At 36.3% G+C, this 16,584-nt stretch overlaps 1 protein-coding gene across 1 annotated transcript in view; it reads right to left on the reverse strand.

Moving 5' to 3' along the window:
* Positions 1–16,584, reverse strand: part of COL21A1 (collagen type XXI alpha 1 chain) — a 102,297-nt gene that overhangs the window by 19,528 nt on the left and 66,185 nt on the right. The window contains exons 18-20 of the mRNA XM_072331961.1: positions 16,292–16,345; positions 3,553–3,597; positions 3,155–3,208 (exon numbers count right to left, since the gene is read on the reverse strand). Coding sequence (XP_072188062.1) covers positions 3,155–3,208; positions 3,553–3,597; positions 16,292–16,345 — 153 coding nt within the window. The remainder of the gene's footprint in view (positions 1–3,154; positions 3,209–3,552; positions 3,598–16,291; positions 16,346–16,584) is intronic.

The following is a 16,584-nucleotide window of genomic DNA, read 5'->3' on the forward strand; positions in this document are numbered from 1 at the left end:
ATTTTCAGAATCAGCTTTGTTACAAAAAATGTAAGAAAATATTCATTTGTTCTTGGAACTAAGCCTTGATTATATTAGCAATGTCTTAATCTATTAGCGGATTAATGCTGCTTCTTCCCTTTTCTTATTTGCATTTATATTGCAAAATGAGATTTAGAGAATATTGATTTAACTGTAATGTTAAATACAGCTTACCTCTTACATATTCTCTATCGACTCACTTCTGAAATATAGCTCTAAACCACCTTTTTGGCATTCTTTGAAGTCTATCTTCCTTTTCTGCAAACTTGTGAAATTACTATGCTTTTCTCCTCAGGCTCCTGTTCCAGTAGGTTAGTTTAGGGGAACTAATTGTGGGAAGGCATGAAAACTATATGATATCTGGCTCCTCTCACATCACTAGCTCAGTGTGGCCATGTTTCATTTCAGGCCTATCCAATACCAACTCCACACTTCTGGCTTATGCCCAGACCTGTTCTTGGATTACAAGTAGTTAAATGTTCATTGCAAATGTCCCACATTCATTTTATCTTATACTAACTGGAAATATTATGTGTAAAGTATAGCTTTTTAATTTAATCAGGTATGTATACACATCCATCTCATCACTCACACATCATAGAATCCCCAAGGTTGGAAAAGGCCGTCAGGTTCAACCAGTCCAACCCTCCATCCATCACCAATAGTTCTCACTAAACTATGTCCCTCAATACAATGTACAAACGTTCCTTTAACACCTCCAGGGTCGGTGACTCCACCAGTGCCCTGGACAGCCTATTCCTCTGCCTGACCACTATTTCAGAGAAGCAGTATTTCCTAATGTCCAGCCTCAATCTCCTCTGGCATAGCCTGAAGCCATTGCCTCTAGTCCTGTCACCAGCTGCATGAGAGAAGAGGCTGATCCCCAGCTCATCACAACCTCCCTTCAGGTAGTTATAGAGAGCAATAAGGTCTCCCCTGAGCCTCCTCTTCTCCAGACTGAACAATCCCAGCTCCTTCAGCCACTCCTCATAACATAAGGCCTGTGCTACAGACCCCTCACCAGCTTTGTTGCCCTCCTTTGAACATGCTCCAGGGTTTCAATGTCTTTCTTGCAGTGAGAGACCCAAAACTGGACACAGTATTCAAGGTGCAACCTCACCAGTGCTTCTGCACCCATTCTAGATAAGGCAGAAAAGAAAGCAGAAACCTTAAACATAACCAAAGGTCAGATATGCATCTGCAGGAAGGGGAGAAATAAAACCCAGTTGTCCTGATTTCCTGTCTAGTCCTCTAATTACTAAGCCATATTTCATGTATTTCATTAAAAAAATACAAGAAGACAATTTTATGAAATCAGTGTTCTGCAAGACCTTTCTGCTGCAATACAGGAAAAGACTGAGAATGTAAACTGAAAACTAAGGCATGTAAAACTGTAAAAGAAGAGCATGTCCTGAATAAAAATAAACCATTCAAGGACAAATATTTAGTGTTACTCCCCCATGTTCCAGAGCTGACATTATTTATGTGGCATACAAATGAATAAATTACTGGCATTGGTAATGTAATAGGGATAGTTATTATTGAAGAAGAACTTGTTATTGAAGAATTTTCCCAAGGTATTAAAAGCACATCCACAAGCTTTCCATCTGTTTTGTCTGGAACAAGCACATTCAGTGTGACTAATACAAGGAAAATCCCACTATCTTTTCTGGCTGAAATTCCCTAATGTCATATAACATATTCAAATATTCCATGCATCAATTTCCTACTTATTTTATCAGGTGACAAAAGATACATTAAATTGAGTTGTCAGGAAACATGAACATTTTATTTTCAAGTGTATCACAGAACCAGATGTTATTTATGTAAAGAAAACTAGGAGAAAACATAGTAGGTGAGTTACTTGAATAAATATGTATGCTGTGGAATCCCACAAGGCTTTATTATAGCTGCTCTTACAGATTCTCCTCTAGCATATTGTTTAGCTTTGCTCAGAAAGAAATGGAGAAAAAAATTTCAGTGATAGGTAATAAAAAATATTAGAGGAACAGGTGAGACCAAATGCACATATGTTACCTAGGAGAAGAGAAATCTGAACTTCCCAGTTCAGTGTTTCTTTCAGTGTGATCTGAATGACAATATTATCTGGTTCTCAGGGAAATTTCTTTCAGAGAAAACCTTCAGGTACTTGAAAAAGTACTTTAAGTCCATAAAATATTGACCAGTAAACTCATGGTATACAAATATATATACATGTATCTTTTGACAGCTATAATGTACTGGTCCTATAAAGGACTCATGAAAGAAAATACTGACAGATGGACACAGGGTAGGTGCATTTTTTCTCCATTCAGAATTGCATTGATTTTAATTGATAATATATTTTACTGAGGTCGAAAAAGGACACCATGTCATCAACACACATCCATAGGCATACACATACCTATATACCAGCTGCATATCTGAAAACCAAAAAAAAGTTTTTCAAAACTTGTTCCACTGCCTCACTACTCTCACAGAGAGGATGATTTTCCTAATATCAAATCCAAACTTCCCAGGTGCAATTTGAGGCCATTATCTCTTGCCCTGTTGCCAGTTATCTGGTTGGAGGTGGTTATCTATAACTAACTTCTATCATTTCTAAAGGATTATAATGAACACAGAAATCACTCCACTCAGGCAGTAATGAAGATGTGTTAAGCTGGAGGGTTCAAAAAGAAGGAGTTAATCTCAATTTCCTAAATTCCAAAATAAAAACATCTCTGTGACCTCAGCTGTTCTCACTATTCTGGTCAAAAGTGAACATTATTATGAAAGATTGCTGTAATTCAGATTCAGAAATTCATTGCACACTCTGACTCTTAACCAGTCTTTACCTTCACAGTAAATCAATATGAATACATTCAGAGTTAATTCAAACTTAAGTATCTCAGAGAGTAAATTCATACTAATGTTTCAGTGGATTTGTTTATCAAATGTGCAGACTGGAAATCATCAATTTTAAAAGAAAAGTGGGAGGGGATTCAGAGATTAGACTTGGTCTGATTGGATTTGTAAATGTGAAAATGCTGGGTTGCTACTGTATTGCTTATTTCCTTATCATGGGTAGTGAATAACAGCATGAACATTAATTGAGGTTCCTGTTCATAATGACATGAATTTGCAAACTTACAGTTTCCCCTGGTGACCCTTTTGCTCCTGGTAGACCTGGTGGTCCAATTTCACCCTACATTTTTTACATAAAGAGAATATTTATTGAATTAATTTATGTATGAATAACAAATTTCTTAAAAATTATTTAATTCTACATATATATTTGAGTAAGATTATTGTGACATTATCTTTGTTTCTTTAAAATAATGCATTCCTTCTGGAATACAATAAATAAGAGATAATAAGAGATATCAAACACATCAAAAGCATTCTGGAGCATGTCTCCATTCATCTGCAACATGATTTGTTGTCCTAAATCCCCTCTGTGAAAACTCTCCTCTTGGGACAGCCTGAACCCTCACTTTGGAAAGAGTGTATAGGTACACAGTTTTCAACTGTGTTTTGAGATATTAATACCTTTTGTCCTTTTGCTCCTTGATTTCCAGGGATTCCAGGAATTCCCTGAGGAAGAGAAATGAAAACTTTTTAAATACACAAAATATTTTATATACATATATACATATATATACATATATATATAAAAGACTCCATGTCCTCATAAATTTAACATATGCAACATGATTACGGTTCAAAAAAGGGCTAGAAGTAGAAAATTTAATAAACTGGTATAAGAAAAGAGCTTCAGATGGAAACATGCAAACTATTTTATCTGCAGAAAGTGATACAGAGATGTTCAGTCCCTCCCTGGTGCTTTCCTGCTGGAACTCCACATCTGCCCTGGACAGGCTCATGTACTCCAGGTTACCCAAGAAGAGTTGCAGTGCTGTACTGAAACTCCTAACATGAGGAAAGAAACCATTAAACATAACATTCCCATATGAGATAAATTGTATCTTCTTCCAAAAAAAATCTTGGCCAATAGTACCTCAGGTCATCCTATTTTCCTATTTGAAATACAGTGATTGTAACATAAAACAAGAGGTAGATATTATCATATGTCATATCAGCTGGCTTTCACTATGATAAGCACCTGAAGATCTCTAACAGTTCCTTGACCTCACTGTTTATTTCACTTCACAGTACATCTCATAATGTTTCTTACAGTGATCCTACAAATAAATGTAGTTTAGCTTTAAAACAAAGCTCCATATACACTCAAAACTCTCATCTACATTCAGTTAATTTGTCTTTCCTCTTAGATCTATTCAAATTTATTGGACAGAAACTATTCTTACTTGTATCATCACTAATCTGAAGCAAGAATTAGGCATATAGACTTCAACAATCAGGAATAACTTGATGGTTTCCATATGAAGAACAGCTGTAAAATTCTGTCTTGGAAAAAAATAGCTCCATTGTTTTGTAGTTTACACCCAGCTTCTTGTTAACAATGACACCATAAAGCAGAAACAATTCAATGGTCAACAGCATATGAGTTAATTATGGCATCCTTGGCGTTTTGCAATTCATCAAGATTCCAGTGTACATATAATACGAAGGAGAGGTTAAAGAATATAAAAATAACTGGAAAGCCAGTGCTTTACTCTAGGACCTCTATTCACACTGTGCAACATAAGTCTTCTTGCTAAAATTTTGTTCAAAACCATCTTATCTGCACAGAAATGGGAAATCAGGTGTATTTGTAACCACATTTAGGAATTTCCAGACCTTGCATGGTTTCTTGGTAAATTTATTCAACTGTTAAATTCCGTAGCTGTAAAATGTAAATTTTAACTATAAATATCCACATCAGAACTTCACAAGATGCTGAAAAAGATCCCCCATCCTCTAGGCAGGAATCTTCTTTTACTGAAAAGATGCACCAGAGCTTCCCCTGGTTACATTTCCAAGTTCTGTGCAGGGCTAAGAGAAGTCCATCCCACATATTTATTCAACACGGTGAATGAACTACCCTTAAATAAGAATGTCAAAGAGAAGAAACACAACGTCCCACTGAGCTACATTGAACCTTCTTGGCTAAAAATAATAATAATAATCAAATAAAAAATCACATACCAGACATTTAACTTCACCTTTACATCAGTGGTAAAGAAAGATAAAACTCAAAGAACAACAATTGTAGAACTAAGCCACCAAGCCAATGTCAGCCTGTTTTTTGTTGTTGTTTCTTTTCTGATGGATTTCGTACTATGGAAGTGCTAGGAACTTCTGCTCCTTTTTCAGTGGAAGAGATAGTCCAGACTCCCCCAAATTCCCTCACGCTTTACTGACATTCACTCAGCTGAGAATGAAACCATCATTTATCTTAATCAGAATGATTCCCAGTGTACACAGGGTGGAGGCTTTCACAGTTACTCACCACAAGTCAGTTGGCATAGGAAAAGGAGAATGAAGTGGCTAATTTGTTCACAAAGAATAAGCTTTTCTCATGAGAGTTACTTTCCTGTGTAGCTTCCATAGTTCAGCAACTGCAAAGACTGATGTCTGTAGGTTCAGTTCCAGGATTGTTTAAACATTAAATTTTGCTTCCTTCTCATTGTATTTTCTGCATCTACTACTTCCTTTTATATGGATATCCCCCATTCATGCCAACTAGAATTACTTGTACTTTCCCAGAGGACAAAGTTAGAAAGCAGCCTAGATATCCTCAGTTTATTCCCTAACTTCTAGATCAAGAGCCAAACCAAGAGTAGGAAATGTATTAGTATCCTTGTTCCTAAACAGAGATTTTTATATGCAGTACAAATCCTCAGAACTTTTTTTTCAATCCACCCCGAGTAATAAAGCACTTTGAACTGAAAGTTATGCTTAATAGAGTGACATAACACAAACAAGGCTGTCAAGGAAATCTCACCCTAGATATCAAAAGATGTATTCCCACTTCAGAGCTTGAGGTAAAGCAGCTAATTTAATTTGTAAGATAAAAACAAATTTTTTTGAAGTGCATGTTGTAAGTAAAATTGTCACAAATGCCTGTGTCTAATCAAAACTTAATATGAAACAGATTAATCATGCAATTTTCCTGCCATTAAGGGAAACACAATGTTTGGAACTACCATGAGTGGGAAAATTGCCACCCACAGGGAGCAACAGAACCAACTCTATGGAATAATTCATGATTCACAAAGTTAGGGGGAAAAAATGACTCCAGGATGGTTTTTTGCAAACCTATCAAGCAATATTTTGTTCGTATGAAGTTAAAAAAATGGGTTGTAATTTGAGACTTCTTTCTTCTTTCCAGAAAATGCATTTTAAATGGTTCACGTTTATCATATATACAGCTATAATACCAAGAAGCATAGCATTATATTTCCAACCAGAATAGCCAGAAATCCAAGTATTTATTGGGCTTTAATGTTTTCTGTCCTTTCACAAGTTGAACCATCTCACCCTTTCGAATCAGCTATCACTTGAACTGCTTTTACATCAAATCTCATTTAAGGTTTATTCATTGTTTTCTATATTTAAAAGCTAAGTAATTGTAAGCCTTACCCCTGCCTTAGCTCTTTTAGCATCATCGATCTCACTTCATTTCCTTCAAAAGTCTCATCTTTCCTCTGAAAATTTCCCTTAAATGGGAAGTCCATTTTCACCCCCTTATATGTTTGCAAGTGCTACAGTCACACAAAATTAAAAGTTATCAGGTTAGCCTAATAAACACAATCCACAGGTCTGAAAGATAGGCTATCCAAAAGCTTCTCAACATATCTAGCCACTGAGTTTGTGACTAAAAGCTAATGTGACTGCAAATCAATCTGGCAACTAACTAATTTTTTTTGGTTATTGAGACACTGCTTTGTTTTCCTTTTACTCAGTCTCCTTTGCTGGTTTAACCATCTATTTTCAATCTTTGCTATCTCTGCATAACTTCAAGCCTGCCTGTTTTCTATGCTCCTGATGCAGACCAGGAAGACCTTGCAGGGTACTGCCAGGGCATAAAGTGAATACCATGGACATATCTGAAATTGTCTGAAATTGGTGTCATTTAAGGTGCTGTGGTACATTTAAGTTCATCTGCTCCTTAGAAAAGTTATCAGTGCTCTGTAAGTACTGTGTTATAGATGCCAGATATTGCAGATGACCTCAGTATCTCATCTTAGGCAAATCTCACACCCTGATGCCTTGTTCTCTGGAGAAGAAACAAATATACACATATTTGTATTTGCCTGATATAACAGGCCTCAACAGGCTCCGTTCAGTCTTCAATAAGAAGTGATTACTGACTAAGATTCAGAATACATATAACTGTAAACTAGGAATATCTGAGGGAAAAAGGTAGCTCTGAGTGTCTTCCACCCAAGGGAAATACCAGTGCTTAGCCATGGGGCTCAGCTTCACAGTTGAAAGTAGTTTCCCTGGATATGTAGCTAAATCTCTTGATGTGGTCTTCCTGACTAGCAGCCTCCACAGATATGAATTCAGAATACCCAAAGTAATAATCAGTTTCCATTATGATGATGAGTTTCAATGGTGATACTTAAATAATTCTGTATGAATACTCTGTGTTATCCCACCTTTAGCAATTTAAATAGTTTGGTTTTTTGTTTGTTTGTTTGTTTTTCTTATTCTTTGATAGTATCTGGCAGATACAATGGATTTAACTGTAAAAGGAAGGTTGTTTCACAATCCCTGGAAAAGCTTTCATGTAGGTTTCCTTAATCATGAAGTGTCTATTTTTGGTTTTGGATGATATTAAACAGCTGGATTTTTTTCCATGCAATCCAACTAAAAATCCATTAAGTAAGTTGTCCAGGACTTTATATACAAAACAACCGGGTGTAAGCATTTTCACTTAAGGCATATGGTATGTTTCTCAAAACATTTTCCCTCTTTTCTAGCTAGTGTTATTTGCTTTGTTTTTTTCAATATTCCTCACCTCTACCTACGTTTATGAAAAGCAGATGAAACTATGCATAAAAACCTTTCAAGAAGAAAAGAAAACAATTTATTCCTAAAATGAGCATGTGTTAGCTTATTCCATTCTTTATTTTCCGCTGCTGTCCCCCACAGTGCCTGGTAGAACTTCATTCTGTGGTTGACACGTTTGGTACGTAAAGTGAGAGCTTCTCAATTAGAGGTAACACACTCACAGTCACTATCCTAAAACTATCCTGAGGAAGATGCAAAATTACAGGACATTTCAAAAGACTCCCTGTTATAAGCAAACTGTTTCATGATCAATTCCTCAAGACTGTGAAAAGACATTAGTATGTTATCTTATTTTCACAGGGCAGGTATAAAAAAACTCTAATATTTTACCGTACATCTCCAAACAGGCACCAAGTTGAATGCAGTACATCTGGACTTACTTCATACTACACAAACAGTTGTTAAATAGCAACTAGAAAAAATCATTATGGAACAGTGTTTCAAACTATTCATTCTTCTTTCAATGTCAAGACTAAAATACCTTAAATAAAACTATTTTTCTCTATTAAAAATGACTATGATTGTAAAAGATAGGATTAAAAGAATATATTTCCTGTATGAACTGCGAGACTTTCTTAAAAACAAGACAAAAAAACAAAAAAGTACTAAAATGTCAGGCAAGCCTACACTATTTCTGCAGTCATTTTTTATGAGAAAATAAATACATATCTGCCAGCTTATTTACTACTGCTGTTGAATATTGTTTAAAAATATGGTTTATTTTAGAGTATAGTATACTATGCTTTCCTTTCTCTACCTTTGTACCTTTGTATGATGATCGCTAGCAAAGTTATTTTGTTGCAACTCCACCTTGTTTAAATTATGTTGATTTTCAAAAATGAATCCCAGAATAACATTAGGAAACTTCTGTTAAAAGATGGTCACATGCTGCTCTGCTGCCCACTGAACCAGCAAAAAATCCGGCTGCATCCCTAATAGTCATTTGTAACTCAAGAAGTGACACAAGCATCACTAAATGCTCTTGGCATGGTACTGAGAAACCGTTATTCAGAGTTTCAGTCTCACAAAATGCATAGAATTTTTATAAAGACTGCTGGAATAGTGCTAATTTTGACCCTGATCTTTTTTCAATAGTAAGTTAATGCGGATCAGTTGGAGTAAGATGTTTAAAATTACTACTGATATAAAGATGTTTTTTCTTGCATATATGAGTATAATATTATATTATATTCAGTTTAATTGATCCTTCTACTCCAAAAAATTTGAAGTTCTGATCCTAGGAAGGCATTAAAGTACGTTGCATAAGTCATAGCAATAGCACAAGATTCACAAAGATATCCATCTACCAGGATATCTCCATGATCACTCTGAGCACCTGAAAAAAAATCAACTTTTTCTGTGTTACTGATCTTCTTTTGAACAAACATACTTGATGATACATGAGAGATTTAGTGGAGGCATGCAAGAAAGTATGAGTCAAGTCAAAATCTGGATAAAAGTACAACAGTCCAGACACTTTTGAAAAGATTAGAGCAAATCCCTGATAATCCTGAAAGAATGAAAGACATAAAATCAATTTGGATAATGGATAAAACTCTTCTGCTGTGGAAAGTAGAAAAATAAATATAAAAGAAATTCAAAGAGGTTGCATCAGTTACTACTGGTTACCTGGAACTGACAACAAAGGAAAATGGGCTGAATACAAAGAACGGTTCCCACAGGCATAATGAGTATCTACTAGACTAAATCTGTGGCTTTAAATTAAACACAAGAAAAAAGAAAGCATTACCAAAACCTTCACAGTTATAAGACCAGAGTTTGCAAGCACCTTTTTTTCTTTTTTGGCAGATTGCTTATTAAAAATAAAACAGACGTATGTTACGTGTGGAACACAGTGACCCCTGTTGCATTGCCAGCAACAAAGAACTTGGAAAACTGTATTTTGAAAGCTGGAAACACAAACAGAAAATGATAACTGTGCATATTCTGTCACATGGTGAAACCAATCTCACTGCTTCTTGCAAACACACTTCAAAATAACACAAAATAACACTCAGCACATCTTGGTGGTTCCAAAGTTAGGCAGACAAAACCCAAGTCCCCAGCTCTGCAAGTGACACCATAATGTCCTCCCTCTGCTTGTCCTGTCAGGCACCAGAATAATGGACTACAAACCAAGCATGTCCACTCTGGCTAAAAATCTCACAGTGATTTCTACCAGCTGACAAATCAAGCTGTATTTCATACCTACGTGTAAATGCACTAATACTAAAGCAGTTACATGTCTTTGTAATAGGCTCTACTACTAACAACTTTTGGCCAAAAAAACGTATGACTCGTTGCACAGCCTGAGCACCTGGCACATCAGGGTCAGACTGAGGATGGCAGAGTTTCCATGAAGAGCACTGCCCAATGCTCTGCTCCACTCCTTGTACCAATGCTCCTGGGTGCTCAACACTGCAAAAACTGCAATTCTGCTCACTCAGATCGCACTGATGTGGAAGAATACAATTTTTGGCCATTCCCCTTTTCTGCAGTAAGAGGCCACTTATTTAAATTAGCAGGGAGTGGGTTTAATAACAAATCATGCTTTTTTTTTTCCACATGGCCCATAATGTGAAACCCGTCATAGGATGTAGAAAAAGAAAACAATAAAACCGTGTTCCAAAAGGATCATTAAACTACTAGAGAACTGGTTCATTGCAGGCCATTAAGTAGGAAGGGCCAGCATGCACTTTTGACAAAGGAAATCCCTAAAGACAGTCAGAATCTGGCAGTAAATAAAAGAGGAAAGGAAAGAGATTTTCTGCATACTCCTATTCATTGTCAGAGAAAGGGTTCAGTTATAATTCCCTTAGTTTCAGTCTGTTTGGCAGTTCTTACCTGTGCTTAAGACAGCTAACAAAAGTTGGTGTTGAGAATGGAAGGAAACCCTTCCAGAACACAAGTACGGAAAATGATACTTTGATTTAATCTGTAATTGCTATAGCTAAATTTAACTACTGAAACAGATTACTAAAGCAAAAAATGAACTTCTGCAATGTGAGCCAAAGATTCCTTCTTAAATGATCTGATATTTCTATAGTACATTGCTTCATGCCCTGTCTTTTTGGATCCACAAACCTTGCTTTAGCTGGTCATGCAATTTAATCCATATTTGTCCAATATGAGTAAAAGGTGTCAAAATCCTAAAGACAATCTGTTTTGTAGCTTGACCTAAGGACAGTATCATATATTCCATGTGTTTCATTAACCCCAAGCACAAATTGATTTCTAACAGGTCATCTTTTTTTTCAAAATGCCTACGTAGAAATATACACTATTTAAAAGTTATCTGTCTGAAAGGAATTGCTGGTCGTAACATATATTGAAAACAAAGTCTTTCAATACAGCAAATGAGAACTAACATAATACCTAAACAGTGACAAACTATGCTTATTGGAAGACACATTGCAACACTTAAGAAAATCTTGTTTCAGGGGAAAAAAAAAAAAAAAAAAAAAAAAAAAAAAAAAAAGTGGTAATGTTTAAGTCTGTGTATATTGCAGTCAGTGGTGGGAAGGACTGCAGTCCCCTAAATGCCCAAATATTTAAGTGGGAAAACATTTATATTAATTTTTAAGTAATTTTGCCACAATAGGAGATATGTGATGTGTTCTGTATGCACCCATACAGCTAAGCCAATTCTCTTTTGATCTTGTAGCACATCTCTAGATTCTGCCTAATGCAAGCTGACAACACAATAGCTGAGAATGCAGTATGAGGTGAATATGATCACTGCCTCAGCAGGAAAAGGCACAATGTGTGTCACACCTGTTACTCTATGGGCTTATACTCTACAAGTGTAAGCCAGACAAAACACTGCATCTGGGAATTAAAGTTCACTTTTTAGCACAGCTAATACGCATAATTTCAAATTCAAAGTCTCTACCAAAAAATTACCAGTAAACACAACTATTTCAGCATCCGATAGATATTAGACTCTTCAGATGCGCAAATTTGTGGTTCTTTGTATAAGCAGGACTAGTTTATTGGAATTGCTCATTGAATACAAATAAATAAGTACTACCAATAATTTTGCACTTAGAAGATACCACAATTTTAACAGAAGTGCACTTACACTGTTTACTGTAGGGCAGTTCTTACAGAATTGCGCTTTTTTTTTAACAGATTGTTTTAGTATATAACAGGTTAAGAAAAAGTTAAGAGAGATTTTAACAGATGGTAAGGTTCTATTAATTGCAATACAGTTCAGCATGTCAGTAGGGAGATTTTAAATTGGTACACCATATTGGCCAGAAGTGTTTCTACACCACTGGGCTTCTCCCAGCCTGATTTTCCAGAATAAGTTATCTGATTTGAACTGATGCTAACTGCAAAATTCCAATAAATAATACTTTCCTAAGTCTTAGCAGCCATAACAAAAATTAAAAGATACCATATAATTGCAGAAAATGAATATAATTAATCTAATTGCATGGTGTGCAAAGCAAAAACTAGAAATCACAAAGAACAACATAGAAAGTGAGAATTAGATGGAATAGAACTGTTTGATTTCACAACTTAGAAATGCAGGCATTATTTTCCAAGTTTCATTTGGACAGTAGATCCAAATCTATTACAGTACTTATTGTGGCTGCTGTCCAGATTGAATTCAGTGAGAATGCTTACAGTGACTTCAATAGGATTTGGATCAGCAGCTAGTTGCCATTGACATTAACCTGCCATAAGTCCCAGAAGTCTTTTAAGCACCTGTTTCTTATCATCACCAATCACACATTCATCTTCTTAACAGCAATTAACTTTGCTGAAAATGCAAGATAGAATGCATTTAGTTAATGTAACTTGTCAGACCAAATGATGAAGATCAGCAATGTTGCAAAGAATGTTTCTTAAAAAGTACATGCATCTTTTACGTGAATTTAGGCATAAGTTAAAATTGCCAGGAAAAACCTGCACTCAAAACGCGTGGGGTTTTTGAGTGTTCTGAGGAAAACCTGCAGTCCAAAAAAAAACCCTAAAAGATGCAGTTGAGCTTACAGCAAACACTACATAATTAAAGAAAGATTACAGAACCTACTGTGTTGTCAAAGCTGTCAACTCCCTCAAGTAGGAAGATTAGCATCTGTAATAGTAGTTCCAGCAATGAGAAAGTCCTCTGCAACACTCCGCCCTGACTACTCACTCAGTTCCACGAAGCCTCTCAAAGAGACAAGTAATCCTGCTTCTAACAATTTAGCTTAGAACAATTTAATAAACAATTATTAAAAAATTAATTTGACCAATCAAATCTACTTGTGAAGAAATAATAACAGATGGCATTTTACCCACCAAAGTCTTACTGCATCAGCTGCTAATAAATAAAAATAAAAACAATCAAAAAATAAAACCTCACCCCACTTGAATAGGCCTTTCACTTTATAAGTAAAGGTGCAAAGGAAACTTTTCACAAAAGAAATCACATATTTTTTGATATTTGGAGGACATAATACACAGATAAAACACTAGTTTTTATTTCCCTTATGACTGGAATGCTGGTACCTTTGGAAAGTAAGCCACCAGTGCTCAGCTGCCACTATTCAGGTATCTCAGACTAGTGGAAAAGTATAAATATTAGCTTTGAAGCAAAGAATTCTGATGAATTTACACCACTCAGATTGCTGAGTCTCCTGTGTATGCTGATTTGTCTTAACCATAGAATCACTGAATCATAGAATCACAAGGTTGGAAAGGACCTACAAGATCATCTAGTCGAACCATCCTCCCTTTACCATTCCTACAGAAAACCACTGGACCATATCTCCTAGCTTCTTATGATTGACATGGACTAATTACTTGTAAGTAGATTACTTTCATTACAGTGCCTACTTCAAGACAATGTAAAATTTAAATGATCATTTAGTACTGATGATCATTTAGTAAGATGATCAGGGGGCTGGAGCACCTCCCCTGTGAAGATGGGTGAATAGGTGTAACAGCAGGAATCTGGTCAGAAGCTGAAAGCCACGTTATACTGCTGTCACTGTTGCAAACAAAAGAAAATATCTGAGATGGTGTGGCCTTAAATATTAAGGGCAAATTCTATCATTTTAAGTATTTGCAGCTGTATTTCTGAAAAAATATGATGTCTGGAGAGTAAACATCAGCAGCTGCAATTGGTCAAACACATTACTTGTGGCAAGACAGCATATGCCAGGCCTAGAAGAGTGCTATAAACGTCCTGCCAGTTTCATCCACAAGCACTCACTTCAGAATTCCCATCTGCAGAACTGTAAAAACAAATCTCACTTTGCTTTCTCTGAAACCAAACTCTGACAAAGCTCTACCTACCTTAGACAGAAGAACTAGGCTGAAATTAAGTTCAAATATGAACTGATTTATTCTACCCTTTAGGCAGTTCGCCCCTCAAAAAACTGTATTTCCCAAAACAGCCTGTCATCAGTAAGATGCATGACTAGCCATTAAAGTGCCACTCAAGTGACAGCATGACTGCACTTGGACCGTGGCCTGTTTGTCACTGGTAAGCTGAGCTTGATTACTAGCTTTAACAAATGCTATGGAGAGAATTCTGTCTATAATATCAAATGTTTTTCTTATACAGAGTACATAGGATCAGGAGGATGGCCTTGCTAACTTCAGTTCTCCTAGTATTACCAAGGGAAAACAACCATTTCACTTGGCATTATTTTTACAACCTATTCTTTCCTGCTCATACATTTGAGGATTAATAAGAGTAATAATATACGAGACAGTATGGCATATTGTCCAGAAAGTAACCACACCTCTCAGTTGCTGGAGGCAATGGAAACTCAGTTCAGATGTGCTCCCTGTCCTAGGCAGTTGCTTCTTAGACACAGTTTCAAGACACATTAACTTTGCAACCATATTCTTTTTATTTGTAATCAAAAGACTGCTATTTTTAAAAAGACTAACTTAACAAATAAGGCCACGTTTAACACTAATGTGGCTGAATGGAAGAAATAATTGTTTGTGTGGTTGAAGTATTCATGCAACCAACCTACTGAGCTGCTCCAGGGCCACAGCTGCATCTGGTTGGCCGATACATAGTCATAGTTTCAGCAGAAACATGTAAGGTCTGTCTTGAGTTTAGGCTGCCTATTTCACTATCACAGTGAGTTCATAACAGAGCTGGGTGCCTTTCTCAGTGCTCTTTCTATTAGGGTATCCCGACAGAGAAGACTATTCTGATTTGGAGAAATCATAGTGACAGAAGAGCAAAGAGGAGCTTATACATTATGTATCAAATACATGGTGGAGGAACAGCAGGAACAACAGAAACAATGAATTGCACAAGGCATCCCCTACAGCCTCACATTTCAGTACACTTTCCATCAGATAAAGGCCCACTACTTCCTACTTGAATAAAGGATCCCACATACACCAGTCACTGTGGCTGACTGAAATAGCTTTCATTTCCCACAGTCCAAGCACACACTTTTGACATATAGTGGTTGCATGGAGACATCTCTTGCTCTACTTCCAAGATCTAAATAGATAGGGCACCACATCTGCCCATACAATTTGACACTACTCCAGCATCACAGGTAGAGAACCAGTAATGACTAGGTGTCTTAGATATCTTACTGGCTACCTTGAGGCAATTTCCTGATCAGCACGTAGACTTTCTGCTCTTCAAAAGAACCTCCACTAACTAAAACTGGAAAATATAATACAATCTGGTTTAACCAGATTAAAAACCTGCCTCTCATAGTGCTACATTCGATATTACATAAAATCATAATCTTTTTAAACTTCACCTTCTTATCTTACCATACATTTGAAAGGCAATGATTCACCAGCTGAGCTTCAATTACTTCTTGGCCTACAGAACGATTAGTCATGGCTTGAAGACAGCTGGCTCACTATCAGCACTGAAAGCCTTCAGCTTTCTTCCGATACCTTAGATCCTCTGCTTTTTGAGCAGACTTGAAGAGCGAAACAAGGAAACCTGGAAGACACAGTCTACCACATAAACACAGCAGGAAAAATGTTGCCCAAACACTAGCAGAGGAACAATGTATTGGTAAACAAGCAAAACAATAATGCAGCAACATGCTCCCAGGTAAGCTAGCAGACCAGAGATTTAGATAATATGGCCAGTATAACAAGATAGAAGGAAGACAATGAACAAAGAGAGAAAGCAGAAAGTGGAAAAGTAAATTAACAAGCATATAAAATAACATATTCCATGTTGCAAAAGCAAGAGTTAAAAACAGTCTTTCTTCAAGTAACCACCAATAACTAGCCAAACCATCCTACCAGTAGGAAATAAGTCAATAATGAGACATTATCTAAGAATAATGTCAGCAATGTAACTACTTACAGGCTCTCCCCTATGTCCTTCTAGTCCTGGAGATCCGGGCTGTCCAACTTCTCCCTTTAAAATGATAAAGATTGTTAAAAACCATCCTCAAAAAGCACCTTCTTTCACACAATAATTACTATTTCAATTGGTAAATTCGTATTCTTATTAAAAGTAAAACATATAGCAAAAACATATGATCAAGGCTCCATCAAACAGACAACTCAAAACAGTCACAAAAACAGAAGTTCTCAGTCCATAATTCCCCCATTCTGTACCCAGCAGAGAGTTGTCAAACATTTTGCAAAAAGAAA

The sequence above is a fragment of the Excalfactoria chinensis genome, chromosome 3 (genome assembly GCF_039878825.1).
Source record: "Excalfactoria chinensis isolate bCotChi1 chromosome 3, bCotChi1.hap2, whole genome shotgun sequence".
NCBI lineage: Eukaryota > Metazoa > Chordata > Aves > Galliformes > Phasianidae > Excalfactoria > Excalfactoria chinensis.